Genomic DNA, 26,454 nt, shown 5'->3' on the forward strand with positions numbered 1-26,454 from the left:
TGTGTCCCTTCCTCCCGGCTGTAACAACAGCCCCTTCCTCTCAGGCTGTGTGCTGCTGGCTGTAGGCCAGAGCAACATCTTGGCAACCTCCTGCTGCCAGCTTAGACAGCCTCTGAGCGATGTGAACGGCATCAGAGGTACCTCTCTGCTGGCAACAAGAGCTGATGCTCTAAAGCAAAAGTGCTCATCTGGCTGCCAGAGAGCACAAGGCTCATTTGAAACACTGGCTTTAAAACTGAACGTGAGCTGCCTGCCTCAGCTTGTACTGCTGCCCTTGGAAGCAGACACTGAAGAAATCCAGTGCTATTGATCGTGTCTCTTGGTCTGAGTCACGGCATCTGAAGCGTTCGATTTTCTTCTCTGCTGACACGGAGCCAGTTTCCCCCCGTCCCCTTGGCAGCCTTGAGAGCATAAATAACCCAAGTACAGAAAACACGACTGGGCACCGACACCCCCAAGGGCTGAAGCAGCACAGGCACAAGTCCCTGCCAGTTTTCAGATGCAGCAGGTTCATACCTATTATGTACCAGCTCAGCCATCAGTTTGAGGACAGGTGTAGTGCACGCAGGGTCATGGTACCAGAGCTCAATGGCCCGCTGCAGGATTGGCATGTAGGATGGGTAACTGCAGGGTGAAAGCTAAGGAATGTTGTGGCTTTGCCTGAAGGAGAAAAGGTCACAATTTCTACCAAAAGGCTTATTTTTCTGTACTGCCCCCATGCCTTGTGAAGCAGCTTATATGACAGGGTTAAACAGAGATGCTGCTTGCTGGGGTCTGCTTTATCACACGAAAAATGAGCATAATTAAAAACAGAACGTCTTCAGTGTGTTGAAAAAGTGGCAAACACACTTCCTATACTAGGACAAGCCAGAACCAAACAGGTCTTGAATGAAAGGGAAGCCAGAAACAAAGATCTGTCAGTGCAGACAGCTGACCTTTCCCAGCCAGCGTGCTCTTTGAGCAGCTATGCTCTCACCAAAAGGACAAGGACACCAACTGCTGTTGGCTTTGGTGAGCAAGAGGAGAAGCTTTTGTTGCTGCCAGGAAGCACGCATCCCATTCAAAGCCTTTGTGCTTTGCAGGTCAAATCTCTTTAGGTCCACTTGGAAAAACCCCAACAGTTCAGCTTTGAGCAGACTTCTAGGTTGACTTGGTTACAGACAGACCTATTTTAGGGCTTAGAGACAGGATACTGAGTACTATGCAAGTGAAGAGAAACCCCAGTCAGGGTTTAGCAGGGAAAAGAGGACATTTGGATGCAGTCAGCCAGAGTTCTCCCCCCTCTGAGGGACATGACGACTCAAGTTTTAGGGCAGTAGAAGGATACATCCACTCAAACAGCATCATGAAGCTGGTCTTGGCATTGAAGGCAAAGGCTATTCCCCTCAAGTCTCTCACCAAGCCAACCAAAGTTCTCTGCATTGCAGAAGAAAAGAGATGTTAAAACTTAACACACGTATGGATCTCTGCCTCCCTGGCTCCACCAGCCCAGTCCTCCCATCCCAGCAGGAACACAGCCTTTCTGTGCTGGATGCCAATTCCAGGTTAGGCAGTTCTTCCTCTTCAGTGCCTCTTTAATTTGAGCCAGTGCAGTGACAGTACCGGGGTTTTTCATTCCAAACAGAAAGTTGGTGCTTCAACTATGAACTCCACCTGCACCCCAAAGGGTACACGGTGCACCACTGCTTCCCCATATGCTGACAGGAAAGCCCCCATCCCTGCAGCATCTCCTTGTCTCATTCAGAAGGGAGAATGGCTCTCACTCTGCAGGAGTTACTTGTTCTCTCATGTCTGCCTGAACTGCAAATGTCAAAGCCCCTGAGGGAAACAGCAGGGAGAGCATGGATAACAGGGAAGGTCCTGCCCAACTTACTTTTGCCTCTTGTTCATTGAAAGTATTTGTACTGAACATCTGTGCCACGGTCTCAAAGGCAGCTGTGAGGGGAAGCATGAACTGCTCATACTGATCTTCATCTTCCCCTGAAAGAAAAAGAAAAGGAAATCAGGAAAGGGGGAGATAAGAAAGGAGGAAACAGATTGCACATCCTTGACCCTCACTCCTGCCTATGCTGGACCCGCAGAGCTCGAGGCAGACACACACAGACACAGATCTATTGATATCAATATCCAGGTTATAGATAAGGCTTAGAACGAACTGCCAAATGAGGAAAACATTGGCAATATTATGAAGGGAAAATTCAGCCCCAGCCTTGGTGCCATGTACCTGTGGACTACTTGTACTCAGTGACATGGCATCAAACCCACTCTTGAGCTTCTCTCCCCTGCTTTTTCTTATCCCATTTGGCTTTTCTCATTCCCAGCATCCTTTCCTGAAGGAGCTCACAGAAGAGCCTGGCATCCAAACCACACACTTTTACTCTGGTTCCGAGGAAGAGACCCCAGTACCTAAATCCACCATGAGAAGACGCCCAAGTGCAGTGTAGAACGTAGTCCGACACCTCATGTCAGTCAGGTTGGACTGATTGTTAATGCCCAGGAAGGAAAAGTGCTCACTCTGCAAAGGGAAGAGAAGAGATGGGTTAAAGGGGAACCACCACCTCGAACAGGCTCCTGGATCCAAGGCTGAGGAGCCCGCATTCCCCTGGCTGATTCCCAGCTGGTGCAAGGATGAGAAGCAGGGAGGAACATGGGTAGCTTGCTAACCACATCTGCCAGCCACCTCGGAGAACATACCACCAGAGGGCAACAGGCACCGTGTCCTACCCATCGCAAAGCTAGCAGTGCTATCTGTCATCTTTCATCTTGGAATTCCCCAAGACCAGACGAACAAGGAAGTCTTGCTCTGCCTCCAGAGCAGAGAAGCAATCTGCTCCCCTTATCCACAAGACTCTTCAAGCATTAAATTGCTGAAAACCCAGTTACTCTCCCATGTTCACCATGGAAAGAGTAGCCCCAGATGATGGGCAGTCTGAATGCAGCATCTGGACTAAACACAGGGCATGGGACTGCCTGCAAAACATCTCCTGGCTCAAGGAACACAGTGCCTCGTGCAACTGGTCAATGCAGACCTTCTGGCTGTGGTGCTGGGAGTCATATGAGATGACCACATGCGCCCAGAGGTGAGTTAGAAATGAGACACTTTGCTGCTGGCTTTAGTTGCTCAGTCTGACATTCCTGATTTCAATCAGCAGCCCAGATGTGCACGATGAGCACCACCACACTGGCAGTACCAGCACACGGGCAGTGACCAAGGCCCAAGGCTGCTATCCTAAGCGCTGCAAGCCATGGCACTTCTTCCAAATCAGCACTTTCAGAATGAGAGCAGGAGCAGTGAAATGCTGTCATATTCTGCTTTAAGTCACATGAAGTGCTCCCTGCCCGGCTGCATGTGCAGCAGTACCAGCTGTCTCCTGCGTTTCTCTCTGGAGATGGCTCTTTCAGTGGAGAGTAGAGATCCCCCCATAAACCCCTTGGGGATGAAAGGTACCACACAGTTACAGCCCCTCCAAACGGAACACAGCACATTTCCTAGGTCATGCATGGCATCTCGTAGGGTGGAAGCATCTGGGAGTCAGGGAAACTTCAGAAGTGAGCCCAGATGTTAAGCTGAGGGGATTATCTCAGCTGCAAAAGGCAGATGGAGGAGGCTGCTGTGAGACAAGCAGCAGGAGGTGGAAGGACTCACCGTGTGATTGTTCAGCATGAACTGTACGGCGCTCAGCTTCACCAGCTTTCTAACACTGCTGTATGTAAAGGGGGTGTTAAGGAAGCAGCAGAGTCAGCAGAAAACTTCTTACAATGCTTGCAAAGCACTTCCAGGGCAAAACTGGAAGGGGACTTATGTCTGTATTACTGAATATGTTTTAGCCTCAATTCCACTTGTTTCAAGAGCAACCAAGTTGCACAAATCTCTACTGCAGAGATCTGCAGTGACCATTTTTATTTACTCTGTCAGGAAGAACAAGTAGAAGACCACAAGACAGAGGGTAACAAATAAAGTGTGGATGGAAAGCTACAAAAAAATTAAGGTGCAAAAATAAAACCCTACATTATAGCCATCCACTGCAATTCCACAGCTAGCTTTACATTAGACATGAGGCACAAGTTCTTCCCTGTGAGGGTGCTGAGGCGCTGGCACAGACTTTTCCCAGAGAAGCTGTGGCTGCCCCATCCCTGGCAGTGTTCAAGGCCAGGTTGGACACAGGGGCTTGGAGCAATCTGCTCTAGTGGAAGGTGTCCCTGCACAGGGCAGGGGTTGGAGCTGGGGGAGCTTTAAGGTCCCTCCAACACAAACCATTCCGGGGTTCTGTGAGTCTAGGCAAGACGCTGACCAAGTACTCGCACTCTCACTCTGCTCTTCTCACTACCCAGCAGATGAGGTGGTTCAGGAATCTGTTCCACGCAGAGTGCTCCTGCTCCAGCCGAACATCTGGGCCACTCTTCCCCCATCCTGAGGTTCAAGTGCTCTGCACACCCAACAGCTCTTCTAAAAGGATATCCAATGGAGAGGTCATTGAGCAGCTGCAGCGTCTTGGAGGTGATAGGCTCGCACCGACCCCAGTACTTCAAGTTGGTGATGCTAGGGAAGAGGACAACAGGGATGATCAGAGGGGTTTGCTTGGCTTCCCCTTTGCTGTGCGGCGGATTCTTCAGTTTAAGAGTCACCCAACATCATCAGCTCCACCCTCCACCGAGACCACAGACATCACAAGCCACAAAATATTGGTATAAAATTACTGTACTTACATTTGGTTGACTAGAAAATTATCCTTCAGATAATCTTCACTACTTGGGTCCCAAGCTACACTGGCCCATACCCAGGCCCTTGGAATTCTGTGGCACTCCAGGGCTGGTTTCTGCAGCAAGGGTAAGAGAATTCTGCGGCAGTGACTACATGCAGACGTATGCAATTCTGCACCTGCACCATCCACTGTCAGCTGCAGAATTCTAGTAGCCCTTGCTTCTTCCAGGAGAGCCATTTCACCCCTTGGGGACAACGCATCACCCCCATGCACGTAAAGATCGGGGTGATGCTACAGAAGTTGAGGGGAGCTAGTGGCTGCACCTCACCAGGCACATGGCACTGGGTGTCAGCACTGGAGCTACTGAATTGGTTCAAAAACACTAATGGAGGCTGCTGAAGACATGACAAAAAGCCAGTGGACAGGTTTGGTCTAGAGAGCTGCCAAGAACAGGCCAAATAAGCGCCTAGCAGAGTGGAGGAGTTTTAAGGAAAGGACCTGCACTACTCTGGGACTGAAGAGCAGTTTGAAGGAGCAGTCCCCTCCCCAGAACTTTCGTGGCTGGTGATTGCCAGTAGTCAAGTGATAGGGCCTGAGTGCTTGAGGCTGTCCCCTCTCTGACTGGTTTTACTGAGCAGACACTGGAAAGAGAATCCATTCTCCTGGTGCACAGCTTATTGTGGTGTCTCCACGGTGGTTAAATCAATCCTGGACATTGCGCGGGACTCAGGCCCTGACAAAAGCCCGCATTCTCTCCAGTAACCAGGTGTTACTAGGTTTAGACTGAACAACACTCCCTCATTCGCCAGTTTTCCTGGTTATACCTTCAAACAAACCCTGGAATCTCTGATGCCTGCAAGCAGGAGCACTTACATTTTTCCTATGAAGACGCTCAGGACCATGGTCTCATCATTCAGCCCCAGGACCTCTGAGAGGCGGCGGTAGAGCTGGAGGGGGGAAACAACACCAATTAAAAGCTGTCAAGAAAACAAGTTCTGATCAAAGGTTGTTCTTCTCTTGTCCTCCCTTTGCAGCACACATGCCTGGGGGGGGTGCACATCTGGGCCTTCCCAGATCACAAGCTTCTCTGTGTGTTGTCTGATCTAATCCAGACCAATACTCGCCCTCATCACTGCTACCTCTTCATATCACTAGTCATAGCAGGTTCAGGTACTGTACATAGATGCTGGAGCACTTACTTTTCCTAAGGAAAGGGGATATAACTGTGCTCCTCCATCTGCAGCTACATGCAGTATCGTAGTGTATTTGTCTGGAACTCTAAGCCCTTTATCACATCACTGCTCCAAAGTCTCTGGGGTGGGGAAGGAAAGCCATATGTTACTGGGAAGGAAGAGAACCTGATTCTGCGGTGATGATGCTCCTATTCTTTACATGTTCTTTATTTAAAAAGGGTATTTTGCATCTCTAAAGAGACACCAAGGCAAAGTCCAGTACATCTACAATTGCCTTATGATGAAGAGAATGGATATCTATCTACACTTTGGAGTTGAGGAAGCAAGGCAAAGACGCTAAGCTAAGGTTCCTCATGGGTGTGTGAGGTGGTGCAACCCACACGCTTTCACAGGTATCATTTGGAGTCACAGCAGAAACCCAGCAAGTCACAAAAGTGAATCCAGGTCTCAAGTTCCAGGTTACTGTCACAGTCACTGGCTCCTTCCTGACACATACAGAGCAGGGTAGTTCAAAACCAGCTCAGAGTTTGCAAAGTTAACACTGGACATGCATCTAAACCAGCCAGCACAGGTCTGGAGTGTTTGCAGCTAGAAAGAGGAGAAAATAAATAATGCCGCTTGCTCTCATTTTAAAAGGGCAGCTATTACTGGACTTTGCATCACCACAGAGGTGCAGCCAAGAGGACTGATTACCTTGGAAGACTTCTGCACCTGATCTCCAATGTAGATCTTGCGGAACTGCTCGAAGAAGCTCAGCATGGCAAGCTCCAGCTTCTCATTCCCTGCCTGCGCCAGGCGAGAGTCCGTCAGGTTCATCAGCTGCAGCACCCTGCAGAGAGGGGAAAAGCACACCTTGCAGATGGACACAGGGAGAAAGGAGGGATTTCTGCTGTTTCCAGGCTGTGTGCAACAGTATCTGTTACCTGCTGTGGGCATTGTGGGCCAAGAACTGATAAAACTGGGAAAAAACCTCTCCCTAGGGCACATTCCTCTTCAGGGCAAGGCCATCGTAAGGATTCCATATCCCTTTTAACAGGGATGCAAGGCCTTGGGTTTAATTTGCCACAGAAGTGAGTTTCAGGTGCTTTGGAGCACTGACCCATGACTGGGCCATCATGCTCTCAAAGCCACCCGAGAAAAGCGCTCCCCTCACAAGAGCCAGACTCTAAATGACAACGTTCAGCAGAAGCACTGCTGTGACCTGTGCACAGTGAGCAGGCCTTGCTGGCAAGGAAAGGGTGAAAGGATTTTAGGTAACATACTCAGCAGAGCAGGGGAGCAAAAGCAACAAGATTCTTTTCGGCAAGTGCCACAAAGCACAAAGTGGGAAACGATAAAACATAAACAGACTTCTCTGAACACCTCTCGTATACGCTGGCTCTAAAGAAGCTGAAATATATGCAGGATCTCACCATTTCCCCTTCAGTAACTCATCAGCTACATGGGAAGCCAGGGCTTGACGTTATCCATTGGCTCACCAACAGGCCAGCTTCCATACATTCCCAGTTACATCCTTTTCCTACCCTAGCTTCCAAGAGGAGCAATTTGGCTCTGGAGCAGAAGGCAGTCAGTGTGACTCAAGGTCGTTCTACGTGTTCTCACAGCCACCAAATAAAGCTTGCACTGGAGAGGATTTACAATCCCAAAGATCCAGCATGGGTTAGATGATGTGTTAAAGCTATAGGAGAACTACAATATTCACAGTATTTATGGACAAATCCCACTTTGGATCATTAACTAGGAAAAAGACTTTTCCCCCCACCCCAGCAAATAACCATCATGCATTTAGCTCTACTTCAATGCATGCAGTTAAGCCTGGTGTAATCCCCCTCTCACATGCTCTTCCCCTCTCATTCTCTTTCTTATGACCCACATCTCCCAGTTTAGCCCAGCCACAGCAGAAGGCTGCTGAGTGGCTCCAGCTAGCGCCCCAGTCTCTTCCTTCAGGATGGCCAATTCCACACTTGCTCAGTGACAAGAGGGGAAGAACATGGTAGCAGCTTCAGGAGAGCAATTCTTTTGTGGATTTCAGTGGTGGTGCAGCTAGGAAAGAGCATCCCTACCGACAGACCAACTCGCCATCCATCGCATCTTGCTCATCTGTGCTGGCGAAGGAGACCCTGCCACCGATCACTGCTCCAATGATATAGACGAGCCACGTCAGGCGCCCTGCAACCAACAGACACATCACAACCAGCGCATCACACGGAGGACATGTGCATTTTGTCCAGGCAAAGACAGGATTCAGAGAGAGGATCTTTCTGCTTTCGTGCCCATCTATACCCAAATTACTCCGTTTTCCACTTGCAGGCACGGCTTTGCTAGAAAGGAAACAAGAACACGAGGTCTGCCTGGAAGACTTCATTACTTCAAGCTATTCCACTGCAGAAAGCCACTCGTAAAACTGTTCAGTGTGTTTCAACATGTGCAGATACCAGCAGGCAGCGTTTATTCTTTCAAGGATGTGTGGCTGGTGGAGAAGACAACATCATGTGGAGCTTTGCCCACACACAAAAGGAAATAAAGCGCTGTGTTAGATCAGACAATACTGCTTCAGAGGAACAGTTTCCACACCTGTGCTGATGTGCTTAACTCCTCCTGGGAAGAGGAAGCCAGCTATGTCATTAGAGAAGGGGCATAACACAGCTAGACCTGAACCTCCAAGGGAACTGTTTCTTTACGACCAGTATTAAGCAATTCCCAAACCAACCAGCCAGGCAAGTACAAAACCTGGGTGCTGAATGCACCCAACGCTGTGGACAGTCTCCTTCATCCTTCAGACACTGGCACCAGCTGAAAACCCCACTCCCAGTTACTCATTACCAACAACCAGTTGGAGGTTTGTGTCTCACACTCAATGGGGAGGTTCAAATGAGCAGTCCACATCCTGCCTCTGACAAAAGAGGGATGGGGCCAGGCAGTGCTGACCACCTCTGAATGGGGGAACACCCTCAGAACTAGTCTCTGAAAGCCTGGGGAAGGACATATGCTACCTTTCCCCCCAAAAAAGGAATGGAGTCACTTGTAGGACAGCAATATCTTCAGCAGCAATGTTGTGTCTGTCTACAGCCAAAAATACTCTACACCTTAGGAGCACCACCCTGTTTGTGAGATCTGCCTCCCATCTTTGGGTGCAGGGCTTTCACTGTGAGTGCAGGCTTCTGCCATGGTACTCGGGACAACAGGCAACCTACTGCAAGCTCACAGGCCACATTTCTCAAACACGCTCACCTTCTTGTACAGCAACGTCCATGGGGCTGGCGGTGGCACTCTGCAGCAGCTCCTGGTAGGACTGGGCTGACTGGTCAAAGAGCTGCACGAGCAGAGCACAGGTCTTCTCGTACTCACACCGGCCAATGGTGGACAGTTGATCTAGCTGCTGTTGTACAAGGCCAGTGTCATCCAGTGGATCCTCCAAACCATCCCTAAGCAGCAAGAAAGCAGATTAGAAAAGGACTTCAACTGTAGAGGTAGCCTAACCCATACAGAGGAGGACTTGGGGTGCTGGGTGAGGAGAAGCTGCCCATGACCTGGCTTCAGTGGGCGCTTAGCCCCCAAAACAAGAGGGACATGGAGCTGCTGGAACAAGTCCAGAGGAGGCCCCGGAGCTGCTGCGAGGGCTGGAGCAGCTCTGCTCTGGAGCCAGGCTGAGAGAGCTGGGCTGGGGCAGCCTGGAAAGGAGAGGGCTCCTTAAGGGGAGACCTTAGAGCAGCCCCAGTGCCTAAAGGGGCTCCAGGAAACCTGGAGAGGGGCTTTGGACAAGGGCCTGTAGGGACAGGCCAAGGGGAATGGCTTTAACCTGCCAGAGGGGAGACTGAGATGAGCTCTGAGGCAGAAGCTCTTCCCTGTGAGGGTGCTGAGGCGCTGGCACAGGGTGCCCAGAGAAGCTGTGGTTGCCCCATCCCTGGCAGTGTTCAAGGCCAGGTTGGACACAGGGGCTTGGAGCAACCTGCTCTAGTGGAAGGTGTCCCTGCCCGTGGCAGGGGGTTGGAGCTGGATGAGCTTTAAGGTCTCTTCCAACACATAAGCTTATTTCTATCATGTAGAAGATGCTTTCTCAGCCCTACAACAATTCCGATGACTCAAGTCTCTGCCTCTGCTGTTTGCCAGGATGAAGAGCTGCATCAACCGATCCAATCATCTGACTGTTACTGTGGCCATAAATCAGCACAGCAGTGGCTCAGGTGGAAAGGCCATTAGGACCTGGGATGAGTAAGCTCTTCTTACATCTTTAACATTCACCCAGGTCTTTGAACAGAATGTGCAGTGCCAACAACAAGGTCTCTCTCTGGTTGTCTTTGTCTAACAAAGCTGCCCATCTTTCTCCATGTTTTATTGCTGTTTCCCCTAAGTACACAAACCTCAACAATAAGTTTATTGCAAACTCCAGAACCAGCTAACCCTGTTGTTCCTCCCTTCCATTGCCAGACATCTAAAAAGGGATAAGCTGGTCAGTCTTCCTGAGGAGAGGCATTATTTTACTCTATTTGATCATGTGTCATCAAACACAAACACACACAAGGTGGAATTCATCCCACACAAATTCAGGCACTGAAGAGTCCTGTAGGCTGCACTTACACTCACAGGGGAAAAAAAAAAAAGACGACACTTTTAGGTATAATTTTGCCATGCTACAGCAGAGATCTAACAACTGACTCACACTTTGTGTACATATTCCTCTCTGCTATGATGGCAGTGTAAATGGTATGCTGCAGATGTTTGATAACAGGTAAGATGAGTTCTACACATAACCAGAGACCACTCAGATCAATCTCAGCCATCTGAGACTGAGCAAGGTCTCAAAAACCCCAGCTTAAACCAAGCACTTCTTTTTCATAAGAGGCAGAATATGCAGTTTAGGGGAACCAGCCTTAGGAACCAGCGGTGACTCACAGAACTTCCTGCAGTCATGCCCATTTCTAAACAAGAATTCGGAATGGAAACACACTGGAGCCTGCTGTGTTAGCCTGGTGCTGGCAGGCAGACTGCTGCCACCCCTCTGCTCTGCGTACCTCAGGATGATGTGCACAGACTCCAGCCGGGATGTGATGTAAGCTTTTGTGACTTCTGGGGTGTATGTTTCCAGCATGTGAGGCTCTGTGGCTTTAACGTAGGGCACTGACGCAGCCAGGCGCTGCCACAGGCTCAGCAGATAGTGAACGCTGTTCGGGGCAAACTCCCAGTGCTGCAGGAGAAAGAGAGAGGGCGAGGAAAGCAGGGGGGAGAGGGTGAGAAAGGCAGGGGGGAGAGGGCGAGGAAGGCAGGGGGGAGAGGGCGAGGAAGGCAGGGGGGACAGGGCGAGGAAGGCAGGGGGGACAGGGCGACGAAGGCAGGGGGACAGGGCGACGAAGGCAGGGGGGACAGGGCGACGAAGGCAGGGGGGACAGGGCGACGAAGGCAGGGGGGACAGGGCGACGAAGGCAGGGGGGACAGGGCAACGAAGGCAGGGGGGACAGGGCAACGAAGGCAGGGGGGACAGGGCGACGAAGGCAGGGGGGACAGGGCGACGAAGGCAGGGGGGACAGGGCGACGAAGGCAGGGGGGACAGGGCGACGAAGGCAGGGGGGACAGGGCGACGAAGGCAGGGGGGACAGGGCGACGAAGGCAGGGGGGACAGGGCAACGAAGGCGGGGGGGACAGGGCGACGAAGGCGGGGGGACAGGGCGACGAAGGCAGGGGGGACAGGGCGACGAAGGCAGGGGGGACAGGGCGACGAAGGCAGGGGGGACAGGGCGACGAAGGCAGGGGGGACAGGGCGACGAAGGCAGGGGGGACAGGGCGACGAAGGCAGGGGGGACAGGGCGACGAAGGCAGGGGGGACAGGGCGACGAAGGCAGGGGGGACAGGGCGACGAAGGCAGGGGGGACAGGGCGACGAAGGCAGGGGGGACAGGGCGACGAAGGCAGGGGGGAGAGGGGCCAAGGAAACCAAGTTATGATCTTGGTTCTTTCACCCAGATTATTTGGATTCACACAGCATAGATAAGGCAATATCTAGAAGCTTTAATGACGTGGGTGTCAATGTGAGCAATGAATTTCACACCTGCATGCAACAGGCATTACCAGCATCCAGTGAACACAGACAGACAATCCTTAGTTCCTGGGCTGTGCAGCTGAGCCAAAGCCTTTGGCCCCAAACTGCTGCTGAGCTCATGCTGTAGCATGCTGCAAACAGCTCCCCCAGTTGAATATACAGCTTAAAGCTCTTTTCCAGATAAATGTTAAGATTTAAGAGACAAAGGCATTATGCAGGCTATACAGTTTTCTTGACCGTATTCTGTGCAGGGGTGCAGTTACAAGCTGCATCCACCAGTGGAAAACACAGTGGGAATATGGCATGATATTCATATTACAAGCAACCCCTTCAACTGCCTTTTAATAGTGATTGATACATAACTCTAAAAATAAGCCTTATTTAACAAGCTGGGTTCTTTTCCCCCTGCTAGGACATGGGAAGGCTCTGGAGGCACAGCAACTCTGCCTTCCCTCACAGCCTGCTCCATTCAGGAGGGATTCAGAGAATCATCAATGCTCCACCACAGGGTTCTGCCAGAGCCTGTGGGGCTTTGTGGTAAAATAACAGCCAGCAAATTACAGGGCAAAGAACAGGCAAGAGGGTTGTGATTTTGTTTGAAGAGAAGACAAGGGGCACGAACACCCCTCGAGGGTGAGTAGAACCGCTCTGTACCTGCAGGCTGGTCACGGTGAAGTTGGCAATGAGTCGAATGACCTCGGGGTAGTTCTCCACCTTCACCAGCTCTCCCAGCTGGTAGTTGCTTTTCAACCGGGCCAGCAACCGGCAGAACTCATGGTAGTTGTTTGGGTCTGACAAACTCTGAGAGGAGAACAAGAGGAGAACAACTGAGAAACACTCCCCGGTGCTTGGTAGTCAGCTACAGGAGGTGCAGAGTGATGGTGAAACGGTAGGAAAAGGAAGAGAACAGCAAGATGAGGGTGCTGAGGTGCTGGCACAGGGTGCCCAGAGAAGCTGTGGCTGCCCCATCCCTGGCAGTGTTCAAGGCCAGGTTGGACACAGGGGCTTGGAGCAACCTGCTCTAGTGGAAGGTGTTGGATTAGATGAGCTCTAAGGTCCCTTCCAACCCAAAGCAGTCTGGGATTCTATGTTGCACCCTTTGGCCCAGTGCTACAAGTGGGACACACACATAAGAAAGTATTTTTGGTGAAAAACCCCCATGATGCTGAGTAAACAGAGACCTGATTCCACTGCCTGCATCCGAATGCTCACCTGGGGGTTTTCCAGTATTCGCTTCACTCCATCCACGAGATGAGATAAGAACTTTGCTCTCTCTGCATTGTTGAAGAGGGATCTGCGCACAGAGGCTATCTGCACCAGGCAGGACAAAACCTGGAAGGGGCAGAGAATAGAAAGGGAGGGATCAGAGCAATAAAGCGAACAGCACGTTTCCTTTTCATGACATAAGGAATCATTTCAGTCTGCTGCTCTGCACGCTATGTAACAGCTCCTTCTCTTTGCAATGCCGTGTCATCTGGGTATATCAGAGGTGTGTTCCAAACTCTGCTCCCAAAAATGCTGGGATTTCTTCAGATGGAGAATACAGATTGCATCAGACTGAAAATACCCCCGGATTGGCAGGGAAAGCTGCTGAACCTAACTCACACTTGGAGAAGTATAGCTGGAGACAGAATGAAAGGCAGGAATAAAAATAAACCAAGTTGTTCTCAACCCACCCTCTGGAATTTAAATCCAGAGCGAATTCCCAGGGTGCAGCTGCAGTAGTAACAGGGTAGTGAATAGGACTTGAAAGAGCAGCAGCAGTCAGCTAGGACTAGCACCCTGCAAGCCTTAACCAGGGGCAAAACCCCATTCCCTCTGACCAGCTCTGACTGTTCAGTTGCTCAACCTTCCTCTTGCTGGCTCCTGCACTCACTGATCACAGAGGCAGCACAATTAAAGGTGAAATTGCTTCAGATTTTTATTCAGTAACAAAAATACAAGGAAATCTCACACTGTTACAATCTCTCAGGAATATTTGAGGCTCTAAATTCAGAATTAGTGAGTAACCCTCCAACACCATGAGCAGTGCTGAGAGTCTCAGAGGAAAAAGTACCTCCGGAGGCCTCTTCCCTCCCTTGCCAAAGGGCATCTCTTCATTGTGGCATCAGTTATGAGAAGTATTTATCAGACAGAGCAATGTCTGGCAGGCAAGACCTTTTTTTTCCCAAGAAGAACTAATCCAACTTTGAGTTCAGTTGTTCTATTGGCCACTTCATCCAGCTGGGACATGGCCTAGTTTGAAAGTGTGGAAGCAGAAATGACATTCCTCAGTTGTGCTCCCTACCTACTCGCAGTATGGTTTTAGGATCGACTCAGCAGTGCAGTGGAAATAGCATCCCTCAAAAAGGGCTGCCTGGAAGAGTGAGCAGGCAGGTTCTAAGCTATGGAAGGACAAGGCAGTGGGTTGGAAGCAAACAAGCTGCTCTTAGGTCAAATCTAAACCTGCAGATGCATCAAGATCCAAGCAGCAGCACTGGATCTGTTGTCACTGCAGCACAAGGCAGTGTCATCAGTGCGGAGGCAGCTGTCTGAAGCCAGCCGAAGGCATTTTAATCAACAGTAGTCTCCCAGATGAATCCTACACACGCTGTCTGGTAGTGGAGTCTGTAAGGGAAACAAACACTGAACTTACCAGAGGAGAAAACGAAGGAGGGATGGAATGATAAAGATCAAAAAACAACTGAAGGGTCGAAGAATCCAAGAATGCTGAAAGAGAACAGAGCATTATGCTGAGAACACCTCCATTTACACACTCCACAGGTGTAAAGCTCAGCTTTCCAACCATGGCATGTGTACTGTCATGTGAAGTACCACTCTAGGAGAACATTCCCAAGGGATTTGACATTTTTACCCAATTGCCTTTCCTAGAAATAAAGTAAGCCTCCTGGTACTCGCTGCTAAGACAAAATTACAGGGAGATATTTTAAGCACACAATCTGTGAAACTGCCTGCAAAGTGACTGGTGAGAACAGCGAGGATGCTGAGAGCAGGTGCCCAGTCACTTGGTATTGCCATTTCTAAAGCAGACCAACCATTTGCTGTTTCCTGAATTGGCAGGTGGAAGACTGGAAGGGCAGAGGGTGTTTTTACAGTTCAAGAGAGCCAACCCCAGCTGGATTGCGTTTGTAATGGCACTAAGGAAAGGCTGGATTTTACATCCGACATCCTGCATGCCGTTTACTGCAGTACAATAAGGCATGGAGCAGGCCAGCCCTGCTCTCAGCTGCTGTGGCGTAGATCGTAGCCAGATTACCTGATCTCCAACTGGTTGGGATCTGCACAGTGCAAAGATCATCTGAGGACTCGTCTGTTGATGTGCCAATGAAATCAAAGTTCAGGCAGTTGTGTGTGAGCTTAAGCAGCTGCATGAGCAGCCCGTGCTGGCTCTCATCGTTCAGGTTCAGGTTCTTCCCAGAAGCCTATAAAAGACATGGGATTACAAAAGGGAAAAAGAAATCAAGGTGACAGCTGAGTCTGAGGCAGTAATTTAACTGGAAACAGAACGTGACAATCCTAAGTGTCATACGCCACAAGCACCAAACCCAGTGATCACATACTTTCACAGACAGCATGCGTATTAACATGCTTCGTCTTCACAGGAGATGGATAAACAGCACTTTCTTTTTCACTCAGCTTGTACTGCACAGGAGGAAAACTAGCCAGGCTTGCCAGCATGCAATCATACCACGAGATTCCGGAGATAAGGAAGTTCTTATTAAGGTTAAACACAAGAATACATTTCCTGCCTGAGGAGCAATTCACAGCAGGGAATCCTGTTGCTCCACCTACCCCTCCTATGGAAATGAGCGCCTTCACTTCTGCTGCACAGATGATCTGCACGAGCCCTGCTCTGGTTACGCACTCTGCCATGGGCAGGGAACACAGGGATACTCCCAAGTAACACAAAGAACTCGATGGACATGAAATGCCAGGTCATTTCACTGCAGCTGAAATGCAGCATTTGGGTCTGGACTCCAGGGACAGGCCAGCCTGTCTATCCTTTGTATTATCACTCTGTGCTTAAACCAAACCAAAAACCCCCAAACTAATAACAGCAAAATAAGCCCCAAAACTGCAGCCCTGATCCAGCTCTGGGGCAACAACACAAGAGGGATGTGGAGCTGCTGGAACAAGTCCAGAGGAGGCCCCGGAGCTGCTGCGAGGGCTGGAGCAGCTCTGCTCTGGAGCCAGGCTGAGAGAGCTGGGCTGGGGCAGCCTGGAGAAGAGAAGGCTCCTGAAGGGGAGACCTTAGAGCAGCTCCAGTGCCTAAAGGGGCTCCAAGAAACCTGGAGAGGGGCTTTGGACAAGGGCCTGTAGGGACAGGCCAAGGGGAATGGCTTTAACCTGCCAGAGGGGAGACTGAAATGAAGAACAAGCCCAGAACATCACTTTGAGAAGAGCAGCGCTGGTTCCAAGGGAGTTCCATCAGAGGGAACATCAGCCCAAACCCTGTTGCCCCACATGCAGCCCCAAAAGAGATGCCAAATGACGGTTTCCTTACCTGTTTCAGTAAATTGCATGACAGTGTGAAAATATCAAATAAAGATGAATCACGGAAGGAAGAGGCTATTTTCCTGTGCTTGGTCAGTGGATGAGTAGTATCCGCCTGAGCAGAGAGAAAACCAGTGCTTAGACCTGAGGGGCAGAGGTGGAACAAGAACAGCAGGACCTGGTGGCCTGTTAAGCCCTGGGACACCCAGGTCTCCCTCCCCAGAGCAATGTCCCACCAGTTGGCTACCAGGGGGGTGCACTGTGCGATGGCTCTTCCATGGATAAAATCATATTGCTGATGACAGGACTTTCCACCTACAATACTTACAATGCAGCTTCCCTGCACCCTGCCTGACAGCAGGGTTGGGTTTACTTTCAAGTTCATTTCAATCTCTTCCAAAGCAGGATCAACAGCACTTCGGTCATTTTAGAAACTCCAACACTGCTTTCTAAAGTGCTCCAAACTCCTGAGAGTTAAATCCTACCTGAAGCCCTGGGCAGACACATGGTCAACTCCCAGCAATTCTAATTCCTCTCCTGAACCTGCACAGATGAGAAGAAACTAGAAGGAGAGTTAACCACTGCCAGCCAGTTTGGACTTTGCTGTATCTATCACAGTAAGCTCCAGTTCTGGACCTCTCACTGTAGCAGGATAAAAAGCTGAGATGAGATCCAAGAGGCAAATCCACACAAACTGCTTTATAGTGGATAACAAAGTCTCTGGTTGGTTCAACCAGAGGCGCACAACGTGAAGCTCCATTTTCCTTGTGCTTCTGTTACTACACCTCCGTTAACCTTAACCATGCACCCTTCTCATCCAGCACTGCAAGAGTCAGTGCAGCTCTAACCACGCAGACTTCACTTCAACATATGAACCATCCCAACAACCCCACGGAGGATGCAAACACTCTTGTCTCTTATATTATAGATGAGAAGGAGAAGCCCTGCATCACCCAGCAGCTGGTAGCAGATCAGAACTGAACCTAAATTTGTCAGGTGCTCTAATGACTGAATTACCATCCCTCACCTCACGCTATTGGATATAAGGCTCTTTAAGGAAATGAGCATTGTTTCCTCTCTCTGTGGTCACTGCAGATCTTACGTGTGTCTGGGCTCATGGTGAATAAGCATTTCTCTTTTTCTTCACCAGGAGGCCACGTGGTTTCCACCAGTGAAATGCAGCACAGGGGATGCTCAGCACCTTGGGGCAAGCCTGTGCAGTACTCACCAGATGAAAACTGAGACTTCACAACAGTTACCAGCACTCTGCTTTATTTGTTCTGGGAGCTTATGGAACAAGCGCCTCAGCAAACAGAGCTCGAGGAAATCCAACTCTTGTGCAATGTAGTTGGAAGTTTCACTAGTTACCAAGAGAAGCCTGAAGAGAAGCCCCAGGAGGGAGTTTTGGGGTGGGTTTTGCTGTGTACACACACAGGACCACACTGATGAGTGGGCATGTTGGCACATTTATTATTTTGCAAGTAATGGCAGTTTTAGACTTTCCCAGATGAGTCACCGAATCCAGCCCTGAGCAATCGCTGGCACAGAGCACATTTAGGAAGGAGTAGTAAACTGTGGCAGGTTTGATAGCCAAGATCCTAGCAAGAGATTTCTGATCAGGCTTTAACTTCATTGCTTATTCTAGTATGAACCTGCAGACACTGGAATTGGGATAGGTGCCAGCTTCTGTGCTGACCATCCTCCTGCAAGCAGGAGTGTAGCACTGGACAAAGATGCTGATAGAATCATTTCTAGAGGTCATCAGACTGCTTCTATCCCTGGTGCAAGGAGGTGAAGGACCAGCCTCCGTGGAGATGGAGCTGGGGTTGTACAAAAGCCTGGGCAAGGAGAAGGTCACAGGGTGCCCAGAGAAGCTGTGGCTGCCCCATCCCTGGCAGTGTTCAAGGCCAGCTTGGACACAGGGGCTTGGAGCAACCTGCTCTAGTGGAAGGTGTCCCTGCCCGGGGCAGGGGGTTGGAACTGGATGAGTTTTAAGGTCCCTTCCAACACAAACCAGTCTGGGATTCCATGATTCTATCTGGAATTACATCAAAATATGGGAGAAGATGGAAGATGCCAGTGAAACAAAACAGTTCCTCAGGACAGGAGGTTTCAGCATCTCACCACAACAGTGACTGGGTAAAAATAACAACAAAACAAAAAAGAACACCATTCAACACAACATCCCCACACCAAAACCCCAACCAAACCCCCCGACACCACACAGCAGGACACAACAATATGAATGAGAAAATTGGGACACTTACTTCACTGAGGAAGGCTGTAGCACTTACTTGATTAATTTCATTAGTTAGTTGGGACAGGATTGTCACTCCTATGATGCAGTGCTCTACACTATCCTGGGGAAGCAAAGGGACAGGGAATGCAGTTAGCAGCGTCAGAGGGTTATGAAGCTTCACCAGCACAGAGAGACCTTTCTGCTTGGAAGACTTGTAGACACATTTGTCTACAAGTGCTTTATCTTTGTAGTATTGTGACTGGAAACTCCCCATGAGCAACACCAAAAGAGAATTTTAAACACGCTTTTGAAATGCAGGGTGTTGTGAACAATGCAAAGGGGTCCGAAGAGCTGGGTGATACACGCTAATAAAAACAGGCTCCTTTTATTTAATAGTTTAATCAACTATTTTGTGTCATGCCTGAGCTCTGAAAAGATTTGTTTTCTAGAAGTCGGTTTCGTGTTAACAGAGGCTGTGTAGGATGAGTATTAAAACTGCCAGATAAAAACTCTGGGAAGTAAATCCTCCCTTTTTTAGACTCCAGACCTTGAACACCACAAGCAGCACTGACCAGGTTTCTGCAGCCACCCTCCTGCCAAGCAGAGCCCATCTCCCCGTGAAGGGACTCCATCCTGCACAGCCTGCTCAGCCTCTGTCTGCACTGGAGACTCCCAACAAGGGGCCAATTGTGAGCTGAGCCTGTCACAGACACCTCCTCACTGGGAACGTTAATCCATTTATCAACTGACTGAAGAGAAACAACCTGTGTTGTTCCTTTGCCCCAGTTTCTGTTCTGTAACTAATAAATGATGTTTCCTTTCCCAGCTCCACCTTGCGTTGCACCTCCTGCACAAACTGCCCTGATCCCCAGCTCAACTTGGCTGCAAGAGAGAAACTGAGGCATATTTAGGCTTGGGACATAGCCACTTCTTTCCTGGAGCCAGCTCCTGATGACAGTCTTGGTATTTACAAGATAATATCTGATAGCAGCCACTGGCAAACCTCGCTGAACCACAGCTTTAAAATCAAGGGCAGCCTCCTGTACACTAGAGTAGCCAGAACAGGACACTTGAGCAGGCAGGAACAGACCATCTCCACCTGCACACAGACACCATGCAGTGAGGGTCCTGATTACGCAGCACACATTCCATGTCATGAGCCAGGAGAATGAGGAATCTAGTCCTGATCATTTCAGTTAAGTGCATCTGCAAACTACCCGGGACATGGTTACCAGCCCAAAAAGGAGCATGAGCTTTAAATTACTGAGCCTCTAGATCCTACCTCACCGCAGACACCTGTAAATGCCTGAAATAATAGTAGTTAGCCTGTTGTCTAAATACCCACACCCTGCCACTGCAGAATGAAAGCCTGGTGCATCTCCTTACATCTCCTTTTCCACACTGGGAGGAGTTTCTGGTCACGTTGAGCTCACTGTCCTCCTCCAACTTTGAATTTTGGGACAATTTCAGAGCAAATAAATGAGTATTCATAGTGATACAGGATTTACTGATCTCTCTGGGAGGAAGGTTCACTTTGGAGATAGCTGTCGATAAAAATGCAACCTTCCACCTATAGAGTCTTTTGGGTTGGGAATGAATCCCTTATACTGTGGTGGCAGCATGTATGTTTATGAACCAAGAGGCTTTTAAAGACAATTTGAAACAGGAACATGTTTAACACACTAGTTTTGAGCCACATTTTGTTACGATAACTCAGCTAAATATCAAACACCATTTCCAGGCATGTATCACCCTTGCAGTGAAGGGAAGCAAGTCAAGCATGGCACATTATTTCCCTCCTAGACAATGAACCCACGTGTTTACCATTTTGCACTCATCAGCAGAGTGTACTGAAGCTTGAAAGAAGAATTGTGCAACTGGAACGCTAAAAGATGGGTCTTAACCACTGCATACTAATGGTGGCAGCATCCAGAAATAAACCCCTGCCCCACCAAGCTTCAAGTTGTAAACCACTGACCTGTCCTGCCAGTTGTCAGCTGCTCAGCCCTGGCAGCCACTATTCCACCAAGAAATGCCCAGATGAAGGACTGGACAGAGGATACTGAGATACAAAACAATAGCTGGAAGTGCACGGACTTGCAAATGCCACAAGGTGTGTATTCATCTCAAAGAGAAAATCTGACCTGTAAAAACCTTGTGACATCTGTGATCACGTTCCTGAAGACATATTCATCCTTCTGACAGTCAAACCAGCCCAACTTTGTGATCCTGGCATACAACTGGATTAGTGCTTGCGTGACAAACGTTGCCAGCTTTGGCCTCGTGGCAAGGTAGTTGAGCACATAGTTCCCTGAAACACAGAGAAGCATCTGTAGAGGCAAACTTGGCAGAAGGGACTGAGATGGCAACACTGCTTTAGCAAAGCAGTTCAAAAAATAATCAGTAGTGGGTCAGATACAAATATTGACCTTTTACTTGTGCCTTTAACATAGAAAAGCTGTGGAACAGATCTGGAAAGTGGTTAGAGGCAGGTGAGGGTTCTGCCCCACAAACCCAACTTGGTTTGTATTACCAGATGAAGTCCACTCCTCTGCAAACACATGTTATCAGCAAGAAAAGCTACAGATATTTCAAGACCTTTCCTCAGGGATGATCATCTACCGCATCATTTGTGAAGAAGAAAGCAGACTCCATGGCATTCAGAATCCCTCCTGGGAGGAAAGGCAGCTCTCCAGGAAAGAGCACTGGGACAGACTGACTGTCCCCTTCGGATACATCCTAAATGGTATTTCAGAGACCCAGGAAGGATGTGCAGTTTGGACAGCATGTCCTCAGCAGAGGCAAGCACCACGCTTGTCTTACACCCCAAAAGGAATTCATCAACTGCAACTGGTTTATTCATTGTCATTTCCTTCCCACCAGAAAATCTCACTACATGTAGCCCTGAACTCTTGATACAGAGAAATGTTTCTTTGCCTTTTGGGCATCCTGTACCTTAGGACGTCCATGCAAAGCCCAGGAGGTTGCAGAAAACCTCCCAGCCATGGGTGAAAGCCCACAGGACATTCCCATTGGTGTGATCAGAAGAACTGAGGCTTGCACTTACGGATATCTATTCGCTGTTCCAACGGTAAGGGGTTGTTTGTGCGTGACACGAGCTTGGTAAGGCAGGTAGCTGCCAGCAGCTGGGAATACGATGACTGCAAAGAGAAAGTGAGAAAGCAAAACACAAGCAAGAGTTTACTGCACACGTCAGAAGAACAAGCAGCAATGCTGGGGTTTAAGCTAATCGCTCTCTGGCAACTTGAGTTTAAAGAATTCATTTCATTGGCAAATCTAAATACTTTCCATAGCATTTATTCTGTGTGTTTAGAGACACTAAAGTAAATCAAATTAGTGTTTGAAGTGCTTAAGAAAGAAAGGAAGAGCTTTTGAAGAGCAGAAGACAACAGAACCACCACTGAAGGCAGGAGTAAACTGCAAGCATCATCAAACTACACCAAGTTACCTTCCAGACCTGCCTGGAAAAGCCAATTTGCCCTCTGAGCCATAGAAGTACGTCACTGTGCCTTAAGAAGCATTTACAACTTCCACTTGACCACTAAACAGAGGTTAAACTTTGTTTCTCCCAGCACAGCACAGGACCACTGAGCTGTAACCTAGCTGAGACTCACAGCTGATGGCACCCAACCACCTCAAAGCCCGGCTGCACCCAAATCCAAATCACAGCCAGGGGGGAGACAAGCATTGTGCGTGCTCATTTCTGGAATATACATACTGCAGAAAGCTGAGTATCCAAGGTGCAGGATATCCAACATTCCCAAGGACAATGGGGATAAAGTTGGATCCAGACCGAACAAAAAACCCCACAACCCTCTCGCAAGGGTCAGAGGGACAATGGATCACACACAAAATGAAACTGGGCTTTAGGAACTCCCCTAATTATATATCTATATAAAACTTGATTTGTGCTCAGGTAAACCAGGCACTAGTTCCCAAAGAAAAGCTTCTATCAGTTTGGTTTGGACTTCAAATTGCACCAAAAGTGGAATCATTTGTTGTGTGTACATTTGCTGAGCCTGTTAAGTGCCACTCTCCTCCCCTCCCCTCACTGCCTCCTCCTCCTGGAGGACCTACTCTTTACAATGCGCTCTTTAATGTTTCCTACTTTTGTGAGCAAGGTTTCAATCTGATAGATAGGAAAGGGGGACGCACACTCTGCCAAAAGCCACATCTTGCACAGCCATGTGGCAAAGCCGTTTTAAACATTCTTTGTGCTGATGCAAGGTAAGAACCAAATGGCCACTTCAAAGAAGCAAGCTGAAAAAGCCAGGCAGGATTTACTGCTGGCATCTCTGACATCCTTTCTGTAACACTAATTCTAAAGCACATGATCTGATTTTCCCTGTGTTAAACTGTTGGATTATTAAGACAACACTATAGCAGAGAAACATTCCAATGACACATTCCAGAAGCAGCACTGCTGGGTTTATCCCCTCTGCACCCCTTTACACACACCATTTTCTTCTCCCCAAAGCCTCCAGAGCAGGCAGTGGTTCCCACAGCCTTTGAAATACCACTGCCATAATAATGCTTTCAACTTGAAGCTTGCCATGTCTGGGTGGAAGCCTGGGAGGAATGCAGCAAGGCCACAAGACATCAGAATTGACAACCATTTGTAGGAACCACTGCAGCAGCAGAATTAGCCACCAGAGCCAGTGCTTTTTTTGGCACAGGCTGCCCACGGATTGAGATACATGAGAGCACAGTGGCTATGGGATAGAAACACTGCATACCAGACCTTGAGGCTGTTTCCCTTATCAATGCCCAAAATACCAAGACACACTTTGGACAATTATATTGCTTTACATACACTCCCTCTTTCTAGCAGCAGCTGGCACTTGCTCAGGCAGTCGGGGCTGTTGGTGAACTCAACCAGGGCTTTCTCTGCCTGCAGCCGTGTCGCAGTGTCTGTGGTCTCATACAGCTGCTTGCACAGGTTCTCTAGCTGGGCTAGGCTCTGGAACACAGAAAACACATCAGTTAGAAACGAGAGGCGTAACAGTTTAGTTATGCAGCAGTTTAACCCAGGTTATAGGGAGGTATATACATACACGCATGTACAACTTCACTGTTTGCACAAAGGAAGGGAAACGCACCTCACCGTGTGGCTGCTGGGGCCTGGAAAACCTCTTACACCTCATCCTGTAACAAATCATCCTAAACTGGCCAAATGAAGTGAAAAAAAGCCATCCTCAAGTCTAGCTTTTCTGTCATACAGTGTCAAATCCCTACAAACTTCATTTATATTCCCTTTGCAGGGCACTACAAGGGAGGGTTTCAGCAGCCTGGGATGCTGGAAGGACCTTGTGTTAAATCTTCACATGCAAATACCTAAAGCAGAGCAGAGCAAATGAAGAATGAGATGGAAGCCTTTGAGCAGCATCTCTGTGAACGCCTCTGAAGGGAAATAAAACTACCAGGCAGATTCTCTGTGCTCAAACAACTGGAAAATATTTGCCATAAGCTGTGATCCAGGCAGATGGTTTCCCCCAGTGAAATCTTGGGTGTCCTGATGAAAAAGCGACTTCCCAGATGGACAGAAGCATTCCCTCGGGTTCCTGCTGCTACATTAATGAGCAGGTATTTTCACGTGCTTTAGGCCTCTGTTCTGAGTTTCCAGAGGTGAAGCATTACAAGCCCAACAAAACGTTTGTGCTCTGTATAAGGAGGATACATCGGCTGCTGCCGGGCCAGCGGCGGCGCCACGCACCGCGGCAGCTCAGCGCCTCCTACACAAGCACAGCAGCTCCACGCCAAAAGCACACACAAGCTTTTGAGGCTTGGATGCTGAGGTGACCATCAGATAAGAGAGGGTCAGAAGAAACACAGGGGGGGACCCTCTGCAAAGATTCCCTTACCTTGAACCATATTCCACAGCTCTGATTTGTTTGTTCTTTTAAATAATCACAGAATCCTGGAATGGTTTGAGTTGGAAGACACCTTAAAACTCCTCCAGCTCCAACCCCTGCCACGGGCAGGGACACCTTCCACTAGAGCAGGTTGCTTTAAGGTCTCTTCCAACCCAAAACCATCCCAGGATTCTATGATTTTCAGTGCTGGTCTGGAAAGCCGGAGATCTTGGGCACAAGGGGCAGCAAGGAGGTGGGGATCATTTCCCTACAACCACTGGGCAATACCTACTCTTCCAAGATAAAAATACTATTTCCTGTAACGATTATGCAGGGCAGGAGCTCTGCGTATTCTAGATAAGGCCTAAAGCATGAGCCAGCAGAGTGTGTGAAACAGGGAGACTCTGGCATCCTGCTAGCACTGCACGCACGGGCTGCGTCACCAGCGAGGTGAGAAGCAAACCAGCACTGAGGACAACTACCACTGACCCAACCTTGCGGTTATTGCTCCTTGGAGTAGGAACAGCTCCAGAGATGGGGGCTCAGGGGAGCCCATGGGGATTCTGGAGCTGTGGGGCAGCACTTGGGGTGGGATTTTGGGAGGAGAAGTGGTGAGTCCCAGGAGACAGCCCCAAGTGTACAACAGCTCCTTCCCTGCCAGCTCCCGGCCTTCCGAATCGCTCTTATCTGCTCCTCACAGGACAGCACTGAAATCCCAGCATTTCCCTACAGCGACACACACCATATTCCATCAACACAAACTATCACAACCAAAGTACTTGATGTAGTAAAAAATAAACCCCACTCGATCCATTTTCTTCCATACATCATGCTATAAGGGCTAAATGACAACTTGAACCACCGGTCATCTCCCAGCTGGGAGCACGTGGCTTCAATTCATACTGAGAAGCCTAAACTGCCACAGAACTTCTACCAACACCTCTTGCCTCCAAGCTCAGCACAACCAGCAACTCCCTTCTCTTCCTACCTGCACACACATTTTTCCCCCTCAACAGCGACAGGTTCCAGGGATGGAAGTTTTGCTGCAGTCCAACAAGCTGCAGAGAGCCGGGGGCTCCTTCCACCACAGCCCTGCATGGGCAAAGCTCTGTCCACCACAGGCTGCACAGTCCAGAGCAGGAATTCCCAATCCATCAGCCTCCCAGGAACTCTGCATCACATCAAACAGCGAAAAAAGAAGTTGTCCTTCAACGATGGCACCCCTTGCTCATGGCCTCAGATGTTTGTCCGCTGAGAGCAGCTGTGAAGCTCGGAACAGAGAAGTAAAAGCCCAACCCATCAATCTCATTTACAGTACAAGCTACAAATAAAGCCCTTCACTGCTCACTGGTTTCCCCGTGGTGAAGATAAACAATGTGTGATCATCTTTAAAATGATAAATACTACAAGGCAAGTAACAGCTACCTAAAAGGAGTCCCGGGGGAAGGCTGCAGAATTGATCCTGTATTACACGGTTGCTTAAGCACCACTCTTCCCATCCAAGGGCTGCAATAAGCTCTGGGCAGGTTTAGTTCAACAGAGTTTGACTTGGCCACGCTGAGAGTTCCCATTTCAGAACACCGAGGAAACACACACTGGTGTGCTCAAGATGGCAGAGGCAGACAGAGAGCAGGAGCCAAGAGCCAGCCCTGACTGCCTGGGGGGAGCAGGCAAGCAACAACCCCACGGATTCAGCATCTGCACTGCAGTGTTTTGGCTTAACAAGATCCAGCCAAACTTTGCTGCTGCTGCTGGTTCTGATATCCCAAAGGATGTGCACTACTGTAGATCCTCCAGGCACACATTGTTTCCAAGACATTCTCTTCCTCCTGCCTTATGGTTACTGACTCGCTGAGCCAGAGATCCTGCAACATGTTTAAGACAGTTATTTTTGTCCCAAGCACATTCATCCATTCAAA

General features: G+C 49.2%; 1 protein-coding gene across 5 annotated transcripts in view; it reads right to left on the reverse strand.

Annotated features, from left to right (window-relative positions):
* XPO7 (exportin 7) overlaps nucleotides 1-26,454 on the reverse strand; it is a 41,789-nt gene that overhangs the window by 6,560 nt on the left and 8,775 nt on the right. Inside the window, exons 1-21 of one of the 5 annotated variants that reach the window (XM_030509905.1) lie at nucleotides 23,783-24,601; nucleotides 23,497-23,643; nucleotides 21,730-21,823; nucleotides 20,807-20,973; nucleotides 18,718-18,783; nucleotides 16,434-16,538; nucleotides 15,186-15,351; nucleotides 14,565-14,638; nucleotides 13,142-13,261; nucleotides 12,584-12,730; nucleotides 10,909-11,081; nucleotides 9,128-9,321; nucleotides 7,960-8,065; nucleotides 6,590-6,725; nucleotides 5,577-5,650; nucleotides 4,460-4,540; nucleotides 3,647-3,710; nucleotides 2,407-2,515; nucleotides 1,874-1,980; nucleotides 1,328-1,416; nucleotides 517-624 (exon numbers count right to left, since the gene is read on the reverse strand). In XM_030509905.1, coding sequence (XP_030365765.1) covers nucleotides 517-624; nucleotides 1,328-1,416; nucleotides 1,874-1,980; nucleotides 2,407-2,515; nucleotides 3,647-3,710; nucleotides 4,460-4,540; nucleotides 5,577-5,650; nucleotides 6,590-6,725; nucleotides 7,960-8,065; nucleotides 9,128-9,321; nucleotides 10,909-11,081; nucleotides 12,584-12,730; nucleotides 13,142-13,261; nucleotides 14,565-14,638; nucleotides 15,186-15,351; nucleotides 16,434-16,538; nucleotides 18,718-18,783; nucleotides 20,807-20,973; nucleotides 21,730-21,823; nucleotides 23,497-23,643; nucleotides 23,783-23,842 — 2,387 coding nt within the window. In that variant the 5' untranslated portion in view covers nucleotides 23,843-24,601. Of the gene's footprint in view, nucleotides 1-516; nucleotides 625-1,327; nucleotides 1,417-1,873; nucleotides 1,981-2,406; nucleotides 2,516-3,646; nucleotides 3,711-4,459; nucleotides 4,541-5,576; nucleotides 5,651-6,589; nucleotides 6,726-7,959; nucleotides 8,066-9,127; nucleotides 9,322-10,908; nucleotides 11,082-12,583; nucleotides 12,731-13,141; nucleotides 13,262-14,564; nucleotides 14,639-15,185; nucleotides 15,352-16,433; nucleotides 16,539-18,690; nucleotides 18,784-20,806; nucleotides 20,974-21,729; nucleotides 21,824-23,496; nucleotides 23,644-23,782; nucleotides 24,602-26,454 lie in introns of those variants that run through there. The other 4 variants (XM_030509904.1, XM_030509907.1, XM_030509906.1 and 1 more) reach the window with 4 other exon arrangements.

Source organism: Strigops habroptila, chromosome 21 (assembly GCF_004027225.2).
Source record: "Strigops habroptila isolate Jane chromosome 21, bStrHab1.2.pri, whole genome shotgun sequence".
NCBI classification, from domain to species: Eukaryota; Metazoa; Chordata; class Aves; order Psittaciformes; family Psittacidae; genus Strigops; species Strigops habroptila.